Genomic DNA, 13,851 nt, shown 5'->3' on the forward strand with positions numbered 1-13,851 from the left:
TATGAGCACAGCTTGTACTGAAAATGTGAGCAGAATATATGTTGTGTAATATAAAAGCACAGACGCTCCATGATCAGAAAAGATGTTTGGACTTGCCATTGGTGCAGAATGCACTGCAATGTTTGTTCAAATGTTCAAAGCAGTGATTGTGAAAGAGATTAATCTGAAGTCATTGTTTTGTAAGTGGTGTAGTTATTCTGCTCATCACTTTAAAACTGAAGAGTCACAGTGTGCTTACACCTGAATATAAGAATAAAGAACAGATTTCCAATACCAAAGGAGGACTGTAAGTTTTTGGGTCATTTGACTTATCAAAGGTTTAGAATGGTGAAAAAGACAACTGTGTGAATCCATTTACATTCTGGCCAGGATATGTAAAATCCAATGATTTTCTTAATGAGTATGATTTATATACTGTCTGGGCTTGTATTGAGACATACACTACAATGTTACCAATACGTCATATTTCAAAAAAAAAAAAAAAAGAAAAAAGATCCAATGGCTTTGTGGAGAAAAATCAAGAAGTAGTTTAACTACATGAGAAAAGTGGTGTGATTAAAAAACAGACTAAACCTACTAAACTGGTGAACATCATTGTTATTGTTGTAAAGCCATATGAAACTCGTAGTTGTATTAATTAATGACATCTTAATAAAGCTATAAAACGAGGGCTCTACCCCTTTCTACATTTAAAAAAGTGGTATCTGCAATGCCAGGAGCAAAGTATTTTTGTGTTCAATCCACATCAAGGATTATAGTAAATAATGGTTGATAATGGAAGTTCTAAGCAGTGCACTTTTAATTTACCCATAGAAATGTACAGTTCATGAGATTTTCCTCTGGTATTTTGTCAGCACATGTAGTATTTCAGGGTGGTGTTGCATAAATCAATAGTTTAAGGTTAGACTAAAGAAGAACATAATTTGAGGCTGTCAGAATTACTAAATAGAGTGAGGCAGTAAGTATAACATTTAAATTACAGAACTGGGATATATGGGTCAAGTATTATTTTTTTCTATGTAAATTGTATTGAATTCTTATTATGAGGATACTAAATACATGTAAATATATGCAGTCCTCTTGTTCATATTAGATTTGCTTTTGACATGGCTGCATCAAAACTTTCTGTAACATTTTGATTCAAAAATAAGGGCAATCCCAGCAGTAAATGACCATGCAGTGACAAACATTCAGCATGACCATGTACAGAATAACATAGCAATTCATGCCTCAGCTGTACATGTCAACATAGCTTACTATAGGTAATAATAAAAAAAATGGAAGTAAAACAAAAAAATAAGTACAATGCAAAGGAAAGAACATACACACAAAGACATAAATGCAGATAGACATACATGTAAGTATGCACAAGCAAGCATGTGTACAGTCACTCACAAATACACTATATAATTCCTATGATCAAAACTATAGTTTCTTTCAGTGCAAACCCATCTACTTCTTGACAACTTCCTAACTCTTTTGTCTCTCTGATGTATCCTTGGCCTTCCCTCGTGCAGTAATATGTTATACTTTTATATTACTTCTCACATCTCCAAACCTATTAAAATGCTCATGCCTGTCTCTCACACCCTTAGTCTGTCTTTCCCTTCTGGCACAAAAAATGGTCTTGTTCCTAGCTCTTGTTATGCATTTCCCTCTGCTTTATACTTTAAACCATCTAAAATCCCATTTCTTATTTTTATGCTAATGTATTGCTTAATCACTTTCATAAATCTACTTAGTCATTAATTACATACAAATGATGTTGGTTCTGTATCTGCACCCCTCTTTCTCACCTTTGCCCTTCCCTGTACCTCTGAACAATTTTTTTAGCAAATCTTTTAAAACCCTTTTACCCCCTGTTTCATTTCCATACTTCCATTTCTTTGCTATTGCCTTTTTTACCCAAATTGATATCAGCAAAATATCTTGTTTCACTTCTACTCTATAACCTTGTCCCTATTTCAACCCCAGATAAATAAAACTATCAATTGCCATCTGCTTTATGTCTTCCTATAGCTTCCTAAACTGCCTCTGTAGCCCTTTCATGTACAGGCTGAAACACCAGATATGGACATTATATACCTCCAATTTCCACATATCCTCCGATCTATCAATTTCAATAGTCTTTGGTTTCCTTTACCATCTATTTAAAACTGCATATGCTTATCAAACACTGGTCCTATTTACTAAGTTTATTTCCTATCCTTCATACCTTCCCCACATATCCTCCTCCACATATGTTGATTTCTATTTCACAGCATCTTCTCAACTTATAAATAACTTCTCTCAATAACCTGTCTTTCAAATAAATAAATCTAGCCTCCTCTTCTCTGTGTCTAACCAGCTTCTTTTATCAAACTGCCCTTTTGTGGTTACTTTCCTTCCCTCTCCTACATGTGCATCTTATTAACTTATGTAATGATTAGATCCTGTAATGCCATACATATCCATCATCTCCTGAAAGATATGTATCTTCATCCTGTTACCTGTTAGTATTACACCCTTCAAGTAGTGTATCCCTGTATTTGCATTAATGTCTGAAGGGTTGAAATCAAACACTAAGAAAATAAAATAAATATTGAAAATGCCTCCTGAGGACAGATTGCCTCTTACAAGATTTCTTGGAATGATGCAGTATTTTTCAAAGTTTATACCAGTCTTGTTGGATATGAGTTTGATGGTAGGGACATTATTGTTACATGCTGTAAAACAGTACTGAGCTCACTAAAGAAATAAATTAGTTTTGAAGTGTTTATATTGTTAGTAAATTAAGCAAACGTAAAACTATTTTGAACTGAGCAAGTCAGTTACATTGTAAGAACAGAATTAGAGCAGTGATTTTTTTCAAGAAAGTATACCAGTTACTTATGGGTCAACGGCCTATGCAGAATGCCAAAGAAGTATCTTACACAAGAACAGAACTACCAGCTGTAGTATATAGTTAGAGCTCAATGAATATATTTATGAGAAAAACAGTGCTAGTTTTAAACAGACCATAAACCGCTGTATGGTTTATTTGCAAAGCCATAGTAATAAGCAATGCCAACACTGCAGAAATCATTGCTAGATCAAATAAGTGTGACTTATTTGTGAAGTATAAACCAGGAAAAAGGTGCAGATATGAGCTTAATGAGGTAATAAAATTAATAGGCACTCCTTGTAATGGCATAATTAATGTATTTTCAAGATACAATAATAGTATGGCAGTGTCAGTTAACAGTCCTTAGTATACGGGTTTGAAGTTCATTTAGTAATGCTCAGAGAAATGAGAGTTCCAGATTTTTTTTGTCTTATATACTAATCCTCAAAAGGTCAAGTTGAGAGGGCAGTCCAGACTGGAAAGATTCATGAGGAACTTTCTGTGCTATAAACATGCCTATTACATATACTTAGCTTTGCTGGAATATAGAAATAATCTGTTGTAAAGTATAAATCTTTTGCCAGTTTAGCTATTCCTGGGGCATAGATTAAAGAGAATGCCTACATCTGCTTCCTTTCCTCAGCTTGAAAACATGAGTGTAATCAAAGAAACATTGAAAGAAAATTTAGACAAAAAATGCAACTTCAATCAGGAAAATGTAGATCTTTGTAACAGGGAACTTAAGTGACAATAGAAGGTTTGACAAAGCAGAAGGCAGGAGGAGTTGTGAAACCATGTCAGTAATCCTGATCATTTTGTTCGGACTCAGGATGGAAGATTACTGTAAAGAAACAGGAGACGGATGTTCAAACAAAATGTCTCTTAGTAACTGTATCAGATACAGTGACTGTGGTCTTGATCTCCAGCACAGAGGTTATCAAATACACATTCAGAGAGATCTCCAAACAGGTATTCCAAGAAACATTTCCAAAGCAGCAGGATCATTCTTCTCAATCCTGAATATTCAGATTAACTCTACAATGGTGCCTTTCCTTAAATCCAAGTTTACTAGACTATTTGGAATATTAAGAAGACATTCAGACAGAACCAAGAAATTAAGTGTATTGACTGCATTTGAATATAAATCACATGTAATGAATATATTGTTGCTGTAATCCAGTGTTTCAGCTTTGTATCTGAAAATGAATATGAATATTTTCTGAGATATATTTGTATATTAAATTCTAAAGTTTAGAAATATATTTTATTACTTACTGAAGAAATGTCCAGGATTCCAGTTATTGAACCAAATAAATGTTGTTATTAAATGTTATTTTTATTTCCACATAAATTATCCGTTAGTATAAAGTGGGAAACTTTAACTTTTGCAGGAGAAGGATGTCAAATAAATGTAAAACAGTAAGAAATGTGGCACTTTCAGCATGTCAGAGGTCAGAATGTATGTCATGGTTTGTCTTTCTGCACTCAATACGCAGTCTAAAGTAATGCTGATAAAGTCAACCGTACACAGTCTGCTTCTGTGTCTTAATTTGGGTCTGGCCATTTTAAATCCCAAATCTTACATCTTATGAGTGTGTGTGTGTGTGTGTGTGTGTGTGTGTGTGTGTGTGTGTGTGTGTGTGTGTGTGTGTGTGTGTGTGCAGGCCAGATCCTAGTCTTTTACCACATATTATGACAGCAGATTTTTCCATACAATATGAACGGCTAAGATCTGAGCCCTAAAGGAATTCAACCAGAATCAACTGACTTATTGGTCCAAACTGGTTAGAGTGGGTCAGCTGACTTGCAAAATGTGTCTGTCTGTCTCACAGACTGCAGAAGAAGAGGGAGGCTAACTGGATGTGGCTGCCAGTAAGCATGTAAGTAGGTGTAAGAGGCATGATCAAGGGGGCAATGACAAAATATTGCCTCTGCATCAATCATGAATGTCAGCTGGTATCTTACTTGAGCGTAAAACACTGTCCACAAGCTTTTTTGTCCTTTGCTGACTAGTTACAACTTCCTGAAGATCAAGAAATGAGCATATTACTAAGAGTAAAAGAGAGATAAGGCAGAACCATGATATTAAATGCCTTTGCCTTCAATTACTACCCTTTAATGGTAACATATACATGAAAAATGGAGTCAGGATATCATCTTGAGGCACCATATTACAACAGCAGGGAATATATCTTAACATAAGAAATTACCCACTAAGATTGCCTGAAAAAGTTAGAGGCAAAATATTCAAGGACTGTGGAAGAAAGACAACAGTGGTTGGACAAGCACTTAACCAAGATTCTGTGATCCATGTAATGAAATACTGCAGAATTCAAGGAGAAGCAAGAAAGAATACAATCTTCTAATCTTCGCCCTTAACAGCTGATTTACTATTCTTAATAGGATAGTTTCAGTGTTGTGCCTGGGTCAGATATCCAGCAGAAGAGTATTTAAAACAATGCATTGACCACACTGACAGTAATTTCAGTGATAAAAGTTAGGTTTGAGATAAAGTAGAAATTTTCCAGATCATATGACACAAGGATGGCTCCTTGAAGATGAAAATTTCTAATGTCTGTTTTGAACTGAATATAACTATCCATTCTCAGGGATGATCAAGGGATTTAGGAGATAATGGGACATAGAGATTGCAAGCAATAAGTATCTAGCTCGATAAGAGCAAACTTCAGCCTAGTCTGTCTAGTTGGGTATAACAGTGGGACTATTAAACCTAGTTGATTTTACCAATTTAACTATGCGTCACCTCTTATTAAGCACATAATTATAGAATTCCAATTATCTTGTTTTTGTTTCTACCTTTCACAGCCAACGCAATGCTCATAACCTTGGCATATATATAAACAACACATTTGTAGACTGTTACATTCCTATTGCAGAGTGATCCAATCTTGGAAAATGAAGTGTCTGATCTTGGAAAATCTTATTTGCAAAATATATTAAAAACTCCACACCTAGAGAATAAAAAGCTTTCTGGACAGTTATATAGGCTGGACTGTCACTACACAGTCTGTCAAATATCCAAAAAAGAGTGGCTGGGCAGTTTGATGCATGAGAGGTCTCATTGCACAGCAACAACCCTACCTTCCAAAATGAAATTTCTAAACCATGTAGTCGTTATAATGACTCCAAGTATTATTCTCTGAAGGCAGATGCAGTGTCTCCATGTACGTTCCAACTTTTGCCTGTGCCCATGCAGCTCATGAAAATCATTATCAGACCAATTCTCATGAGGAGTAATAGATAAAGGTCATAAGCACACTGAAGTGGGTAATTCAAGTACTTCTGATATGGCTCGGTCATAAAACACTGTAAGAAACTGTTAACTGTCAGCACTAGTCTCCAAATGGAACTAATCCAGCTTGGTAGAACGTTGTGACTAGAAATTGTTTTCAAGGCCTTCTAACAGGTCAGCTCAGATCAAGTTGCAAAATCAGAGGTACTTATATCAAAGAGGAACAGGCACTAGTTTTCTCCATAAGTCATGTTTCACCTCCATTTATGTACTGACAAGAGCATGTTGCTCCATGGCTCTATGATGATTTAACTATAATCAAATGAAAGTAGAACAGTTACTTTCACACATATGTCACTTATTAGACTGTGGTTATGTAAAAGAAATTAATGAAATTCTGCCCCCAGTTACATATTAAACTTGTCACATGGACACATGTGCATGTACATACACATGTACCATGATCAAGGGATAGTAAGAAAATTGCTTTCATACTGAATAATCATCAACGGGATTGTATTTTCACATTTTGAATGGGTATATCTCAACAGTCTGACTTTGATCACATGAAGTCTGCTCATAGTAATATATTCATCTTATTTCGCACATATATACAACACCTCCATTTATAATCATTTAAATTTGATCAGGTGACAGCAGAGTTGTTACTTTCTTCCACTCAGAGTAACTATATTTTGAGCAGTGCACTTCAGTTATTTGGCTGTGATCAACTTAAAACATTTCTGGCCTTATTAACATGGTTTGTTTTACACACACACACACACACACACACACACACACACACACACACACACACACACACACACACACACACACACACACAAAACCCCTGTATTCATTCATCTGTGATCAAGTGACAGACAGTTATATTTACAAGGAAAAACCTGCCCCTACTGAATTACCATATTTTCACATTTTAACAATGCATACCTCAATAGTTTGACTTTGATCATATGAAAGAAATTCATCCCTTAGTAATACATTCAACTTATTTCATATACCTGATGCACTTCTTCCATGATCATTTTACTTTGACCAGGTGATTGCAGGTCAGTTACTTTGACACTAAGACTGACACCCCCTCATTACCACCTTTTTTATGACATACACTTCAATAACTTGACTGTGATCTAAAAAAATTCTGCCCATAATAGTAATACCATTACCAAAGAAGTTTCCACCATCTTGCCTAATTGACTACTGCCCTGTAGCCCTAACCTCCACAGTGATGAAGTGTTTTGAAAGACTGGTCAAAGGATGCCATAACATCTGGGCTGCCTGCTGATCTTGACCCTCTGCAGTTTGCTTACACAGCAGACCACTCTATGGCAGATGCCATTTCACTAGCACTCCATCTATTGCTGGAACACCTTGAGAATAAAAACGCCTTTGCAAGGGTACTATTCATTGACTTTAGCTCTGCTTTTAACACAGTCATCCCACTTCATCTGGTAATGAAGCTACTCCAACTGGGCGTCAACACTCCATTTTGTGACTGGATTCTTGACTTTCTCACAGACAGACCTCAGAAAGTGTGCACAGGAAATAACTCCTCAGATAGCATCACTCTTAACACTGGAATTCCACAAGGATGTGTAATAAGTCCCTTGCTGTTCACCCTGTTAACACATGATTGTACAGCCAGGTACAATACAAATCACATCATCAAGTTTGTGGATGACACAACGGTGGTAGGCCTCATCAATAGTGACGATGAAACAGCATATAGAGATGAGGTGGAACAACTCATTACCTGGTGTGGAAATAACAACTTAGCACTAAATGTGAACAAGACAAAAGAGATAATTGTGGACTACAGGAAAAAATGGAAGAAACATTCTCCCCTCACCATCAATGCAGAAACAGGTGAAAGAGAAAAAAAAGTGAAAGTGAGAAGCATGAAGTTTCTGGGAGTACACATCGATGAGGACTTGTCTTGGAACACAAATACAAATGCCATAGTCAAGAAAGCGCACCAGAGGCTGCACATTTTAAGAAGGCTGAGGACAGAGAATCTCCCATCGGCAGTTCTCACTACCTTCTACAGAGATACAATAGAAAGCATCCTGAGGAACATCCTCGTAGTATGGTATGGACGCTGCTCTCCCTCTGAGCGCAAATCCCTCCAGAGAATGGTGAAGACAGCCGAGAGGATCTTTAAGATCACCTTAAAACTTATTCATGACCTGTACTTATTCAGATGTCTCAGCAGTTCCAGAGTAATAATTAAAGACTGCACTCACCCTGCTTACAGACTGTTCCTGCATCTATCATCCAGAAAACACTTCCGAAGCATATATTGCAGAACTATGAGATTCAAGAACAGCTTCTTCCCTATTGTCATCTCGCTGCTGAACTCTAATAACCACTACATTCCATGATGTCCAACTGGGTCAGTAGAAACTGTCTCAATTTGTGCAAGAACCTGCTTACCAGTCTCACCTAATACTTAGTGCAATATTCACCATGACTGTAACTTATAGGCCATCTAAAGCAGTAGCAATGCAGTAAAATAGCTCTTCTTTCATAGGTTCATAGGTTCATAGGTTCATAGGTTTATACTAGGCTATCTATTGAAAAAATACTGTGCCCATTAGTTTGTTGTGCCTCTGTCCAGCAGTGACCCAGATGATTCCCGGTAAAAACTCAACAACCCATCTCCACAGGTCTAGATTTCTCTTGAACAGAGTCAGGTGCTCTGCCTCACATGACATAGAGCTGGAGTTTCTTCAATCTGGCAGCATATGAGATTTTTTGGAGTCTTCCTTTTCTTGGTGAGGAACGACTAATTCTGAGCATATCTGTGAGTTTCCACCAGATTCCTAAACATAGCTGTTCCTCTTATTGTAAAGTTTGTTAATGGCTGGGGTCCACCAGACTGGACGTTTGCCCCTTGTGGAAAGAGTCTTGGTTTTATTTTGGATTGCCTGATCCATGCAGTCCTGGAGGTGTTCATAGAAGGCATTTTATAAGGGCTTCCCATGTTTGTGACAATGAGATCTAGTATATTTTCTCCTCTCGTGGAACAGTGAAGTGCTGTTATGATATGAGGTAAAACCTAATAGTGCCGGTGCAATACCTGCAAATTCATAAATTAACCATAGTGCAGTACTCTAAGGTCCATAGTGCAGTACTCTAATGTTCACAGTGCAATACTCAATCTATGTCTCTTTCTGTGCAAGGATCAATGCAATGCCTTAACCAAGTACCTGTGCAATACTGAAGTCTCATGCAAATAAGTGTTCAGTTCAAAAAGTGTTAAAAATGTGTTTCTAATTATGTGCAATATTAGTCTGTCTACCTGCATATCTGTGATTTAATAGCCAAGTGTTACATGTGTAAATGTCTGTGAAAACAGTCTATATGTTGTCTGCACATTGATCTGGAGGTATGGAATTTCGTTCAGTTTTTGAACTTGTTTAATTTCTGAATGACAATAAAGTTTACTTTGACTTGACTTGAATTTTGACTAATATATTAAATTTGTTTGATGAGACACAGATTTCTGTAATCATTTAACTCTGGCTGACTGTCTGAAGAGTTGTTGGTCACATACATACATGTATACATACATACATACATACATACATACATACATACATACATACATACATACATACATACATACATACATACAGACGGTTTCCTATCTACAAATGACACAAAGTCACAAGATCATAATCCAAAATATTCTTTCTCATTGGAAAGGATGGTCTTGCTCCACCACTACCCTTGTCATGTCCTTGTACTTTAAGACTATTTATCCAGTGCTGGACACACCTCCCTTAGGTCTATGTTATTGGTGGTGGTGGTGCTGCACAATAGATTCAGAAGCAGAAATGTAATAATGGTGATGTCCTGCTTCTGGACTTTTACGTTAGTTTTATTAATTACAGGGCATACTATTTTTAATTCAGATAAACTGTTTTTCTATAGATATAAAATAGTTCACACAAGCCAGCCTCATGCAGCAGACATAAATCAATTTATTTTGTTCACAGTGTAACTGATAATTAAGTACTAATTCTGAAGGGATCTAGTTTCAAAATTTACATTATTTCCCCTTGTTTTTAAAATGATCTATTCATGAAATATCCTTACTTTATTATGGGTTTTAATAGTTTTACCAGAAATTCTACCAGTATTTTTGAAGCTAAGCCATAATTTCCATATATTCTTCATTGTTAATCAAGTTATGCAGCCTTATGTAAACTGGATACGTTAGGTACTTTAAAATTTAGAAGGCATTAATAGACTATTGAGCAATAAAGATTCTTATTAGTATTGTCATCTGTGATAAACGTTCATGAAATCAAGCTACTATGGGAGATCAGCTCTTGGTTAACACTATTTTATTATTTATTTGACATTTGTTAACCGGAAAAGTTTGACTGGGTAAAAGCCCTTTTTCAGTGGAGGCCAAGGGAGAAAACCTCCATATTACATCAATACAAGAAAATTAACATGAAAAGTAATGTATATTAAGAACGCTCACATTCCAACAAATACAAAAGAAAAAAATCTCTAGATGAAGATGCAGGAAAACCTATTTCTATGTTAAAATCAACAGTAACATTTTTCACAGAATAACGTACTAAGTCTTACTGAAGACAACTCAAGAAGCTTTTATCTGGTTCTTTCCAGGGACATTTGCAAACTCTAACTTCCCATTTGGTGATACAAGGCAATAACATGATGTTCTATCTTTTCTAGGTGGCTTTTCTAGAAACATCTGGCAAAAACAAGGTTGTGTGGCTAGACAGGATTGTTATAAATCATCTTCGTTAGACGTCTTCGTTGGTTACAACTATCAACGTACTGAAGATTGCTGTGATACACAGCCTTGCAGCACTGCCATCCCTTCAGCTTCCACCACCCCTTCTGGTGCCACCTGCTTACTTCATCTTCATTCCAACTTACTGATATTAGTAATGACTGGTGTACTTATTTTAAAACATATGTTTTAGAAAGCAGTGCTGCTTTTGTGTACGCAAACACCGGAATTCTGTAGCTTTACAAACATGAAGTTAGACACAAAGATTACACCTTACTATTATGTCTTTGTGTGCATCTGTGAGTGTTCACATGATAGGATGTACTGATAATAACCTAACTTCTGCAGTTTCATTATTTCCTTCAAAAGCATTCACAGGTTTGCTAATGGTAGAAAAAATTGTACAGAATGTGTTCCTGATGCATGCCTATTTTGTGTAGCAGTAAGATCATTGGAGATAAATAATTGTATTAACTGTATGCCATTCTTCCTGCCTTTGTTTGTATGTAGTTTGGACATAATCAGGGACATTGATTTGTGGTAATTAAAGAGCTAATATCGATATGCACCTGGTGGACATGTTCTCTCCATATCAACAAACAATTAATGCATCCTTACTCTTTTCTCTCATAAATATGTATACAGTTGTTAAGCACCCCCTATGTGTAGTTAACATTGAGTTTGCACTTAAAGCAGACAGTGCTGACCAGTGAACAGCAGTAGCAGGACATGAATGGATTAGCTACAATTTCCATTCCTGCCTGCTGTCTGCTACAATAAACATACTATTTTTTGTTTGCTCCTTTTTTCTTCCTTCTCTGTCCATCATTTTTAATCGCTTGGTATCCCAGTGCCTGTCTGCACTGGGTCTATTAGATACTGACCCCCTCCCCCAGACTTAATGCAGTGTAATGCTGTGGCTAGCTTGGATTAAGGCATATGGGAGGGTTGGAACATCTATGCATCTGTCTGGGAGGAGGGGTTTACTTTTTGGCATACCCATTTCAATCCCCCTCCCCATTGCAGATCCATGGTTTAGCCTGGGGGTGGGTGGGCATGCACTGGAGATGTGTGACATTTTGCCCTGTATTTGCATCAGCTCAGCCATATATCCAACCTTAAACACTGTTATAGGCATGCTTACCTTGTGACATCCCTAGCCTCCACCATGATTCATCACAGCGGGTGTCCATAGACCTGTCCACCCAGCCCTGGGATGGTCACACACATCCCTCCCTTCTGCTCCATCAGTTGCCTGAGCTGCTATTCCAACCCAGGTCAGCTGGGTCATAGTCATGGCTTTATCCCTCTATGCTACAGGAGCAGTAGCCTATTACATGCATTGTTTTGATTACAACTTTTTCCCTTAGACAAGGAATGTGTAAAGACATCAGCCACTTCCCCACTACTTTACCAGCTTTCAAAGCTGGCACAACACATCACATTTCTTTTTAATCTTATTTTTGACCAATTTGCAGTACATGGAGCAGATAAATCTCCATGCACTATAAAGAATTATAATCAGATCTCTGATCCTAGCTTTATATTTTGTGCTTTTGACATAAATGCCAAGAAATTCATCTCAAGAGTGACACTCAAGAGATGAATCTTGGCATCTGTGTTGAGAACACATAATAAGTAGGCGACCTTGAACAATTTAACAAAAGCAGTACAACATGATATTACACAATATAGTACAACTCAGAAGAACTCGGTGCAGAGCAATGCAGTACAGTATTATAAGGTGCTATTAAACGGCAGGTAGAGATACTACAACACAATAAACTAAGAGGCATTCAATACAGTTATATTACAGGACTGCCTAAGCAGCAGGCAGGAATACTACAGTATACATCAATATAATACCAGATTATCAGTGTATGACTGTATAACAAGCACAGATGTCAGAACACAGTAAGCCAAAGCCGTCAATACAATTGTCCCAAAGACTTCATGCAGTGGTTAATACAACAGTCAAAATGTGACAAGATTTCACAAAAAGGGTAATCCAACAGTCAAAATGTTATGAGTCATTAAGTAAAACAGACAAAGGTCCAACTGTATTCAAGGCATCAACAACATGATGGATGCCACAGTAAAAAATACAATGCAGAGAAGTAAAAGTAATGTGGCAAGATATGTGATACTAACACAACAATGATAAAATACAGCAAGACAGTAAACAACCAGCCATGACAAGGATAAAACATAGTAGCAGGGCAATAAACAATCAGCCACAAATGAGAAATTCATAGGTGGGAATGGCAATCAGCAATGCTAAATCCAACATAATTAGTGGACAGTAGGTGCCACAAGCTGCCACTACACCATACCACTCCACTCTTAGTGCAACAGATTTGGACAAAGGCCCAAAACTAGGGACATATTTTATTACTCTTATAAATTTAGAAAGTTGCGAGAGTAACAGAATTTGATTTAATATACATTTTCTGAAGGATTTGAAGTCTTAAACGGAAATGTAAGTAATTATTGAGAGACTTCATTCCTCAGATAATCCCAGTAATTTGCTAGAAAACTGCAAATTCTATGAGGAACACACCAAAAATATGAGCCAAAAATCTGGACATTCTGAGAAAATCTGGACAGTTGAAAGGTATTCACTACACACAACCAAGCACAGTCACCTGCAGGAGAACACTTGGCTCTGCTGGTCCATGGAATAGGGGTTTAGAGGGATAGGACACTTACCAAGATGTGTATATGCTTCTGTTACATGTACTCTGGTATTGTGTTGTATATTACACAATCCCTCTCTGCTAAGTACAGCGCTTCCCAGATGTTGTTCAGCTATTTATTCATGTCAGATCCAGTCACAGTGTTCAAGGCAACTTTGCTGTATCACATTCGAGCACAACAGAGCATCAGCATCCACAAATGTGAGAATTTTAAAGCAGACTACAAAAGTACACAAATCACTCA

The 13,851-nt window shown here is 36.9% G+C and overlaps 1 protein-coding gene across 2 annotated transcripts in view; it reads left to right on the forward strand.

Moving 5' to 3' along the window:
- LOC122809059 overlaps positions 1 to 11,473 on the forward strand; it is a 632,045-nt gene extending 620,572 nt beyond the window's left edge. For both annotated transcript variants that reach the window (XM_044080272.1, XM_044080273.1), the window contains exon 6: positions 10,851 to 11,473. In XM_044080272.1, the coding sequence (XP_043936207.1) occupies positions 10,851 to 11,104 (254 nt within the window). In that variant the 3' untranslated portion in view covers positions 11,105 to 11,473. The remainder of the gene's footprint in view (positions 1 to 10,850) is intronic.
- Positions 11,474 to 13,851: the final 2,378 nt, after the last annotated feature.

Source organism: Protopterus annectens, chromosome 8.part0 (assembly GCF_019279795.1).
Source record: "Protopterus annectens isolate FY-2018-M chromosome 8.part0, PAN1.0, whole genome shotgun sequence".
In the NCBI taxonomy this organism is placed as follows: Eukaryota; Metazoa; Chordata; order Ceratodontiformes; family Protopteridae; genus Protopterus; species Protopterus annectens.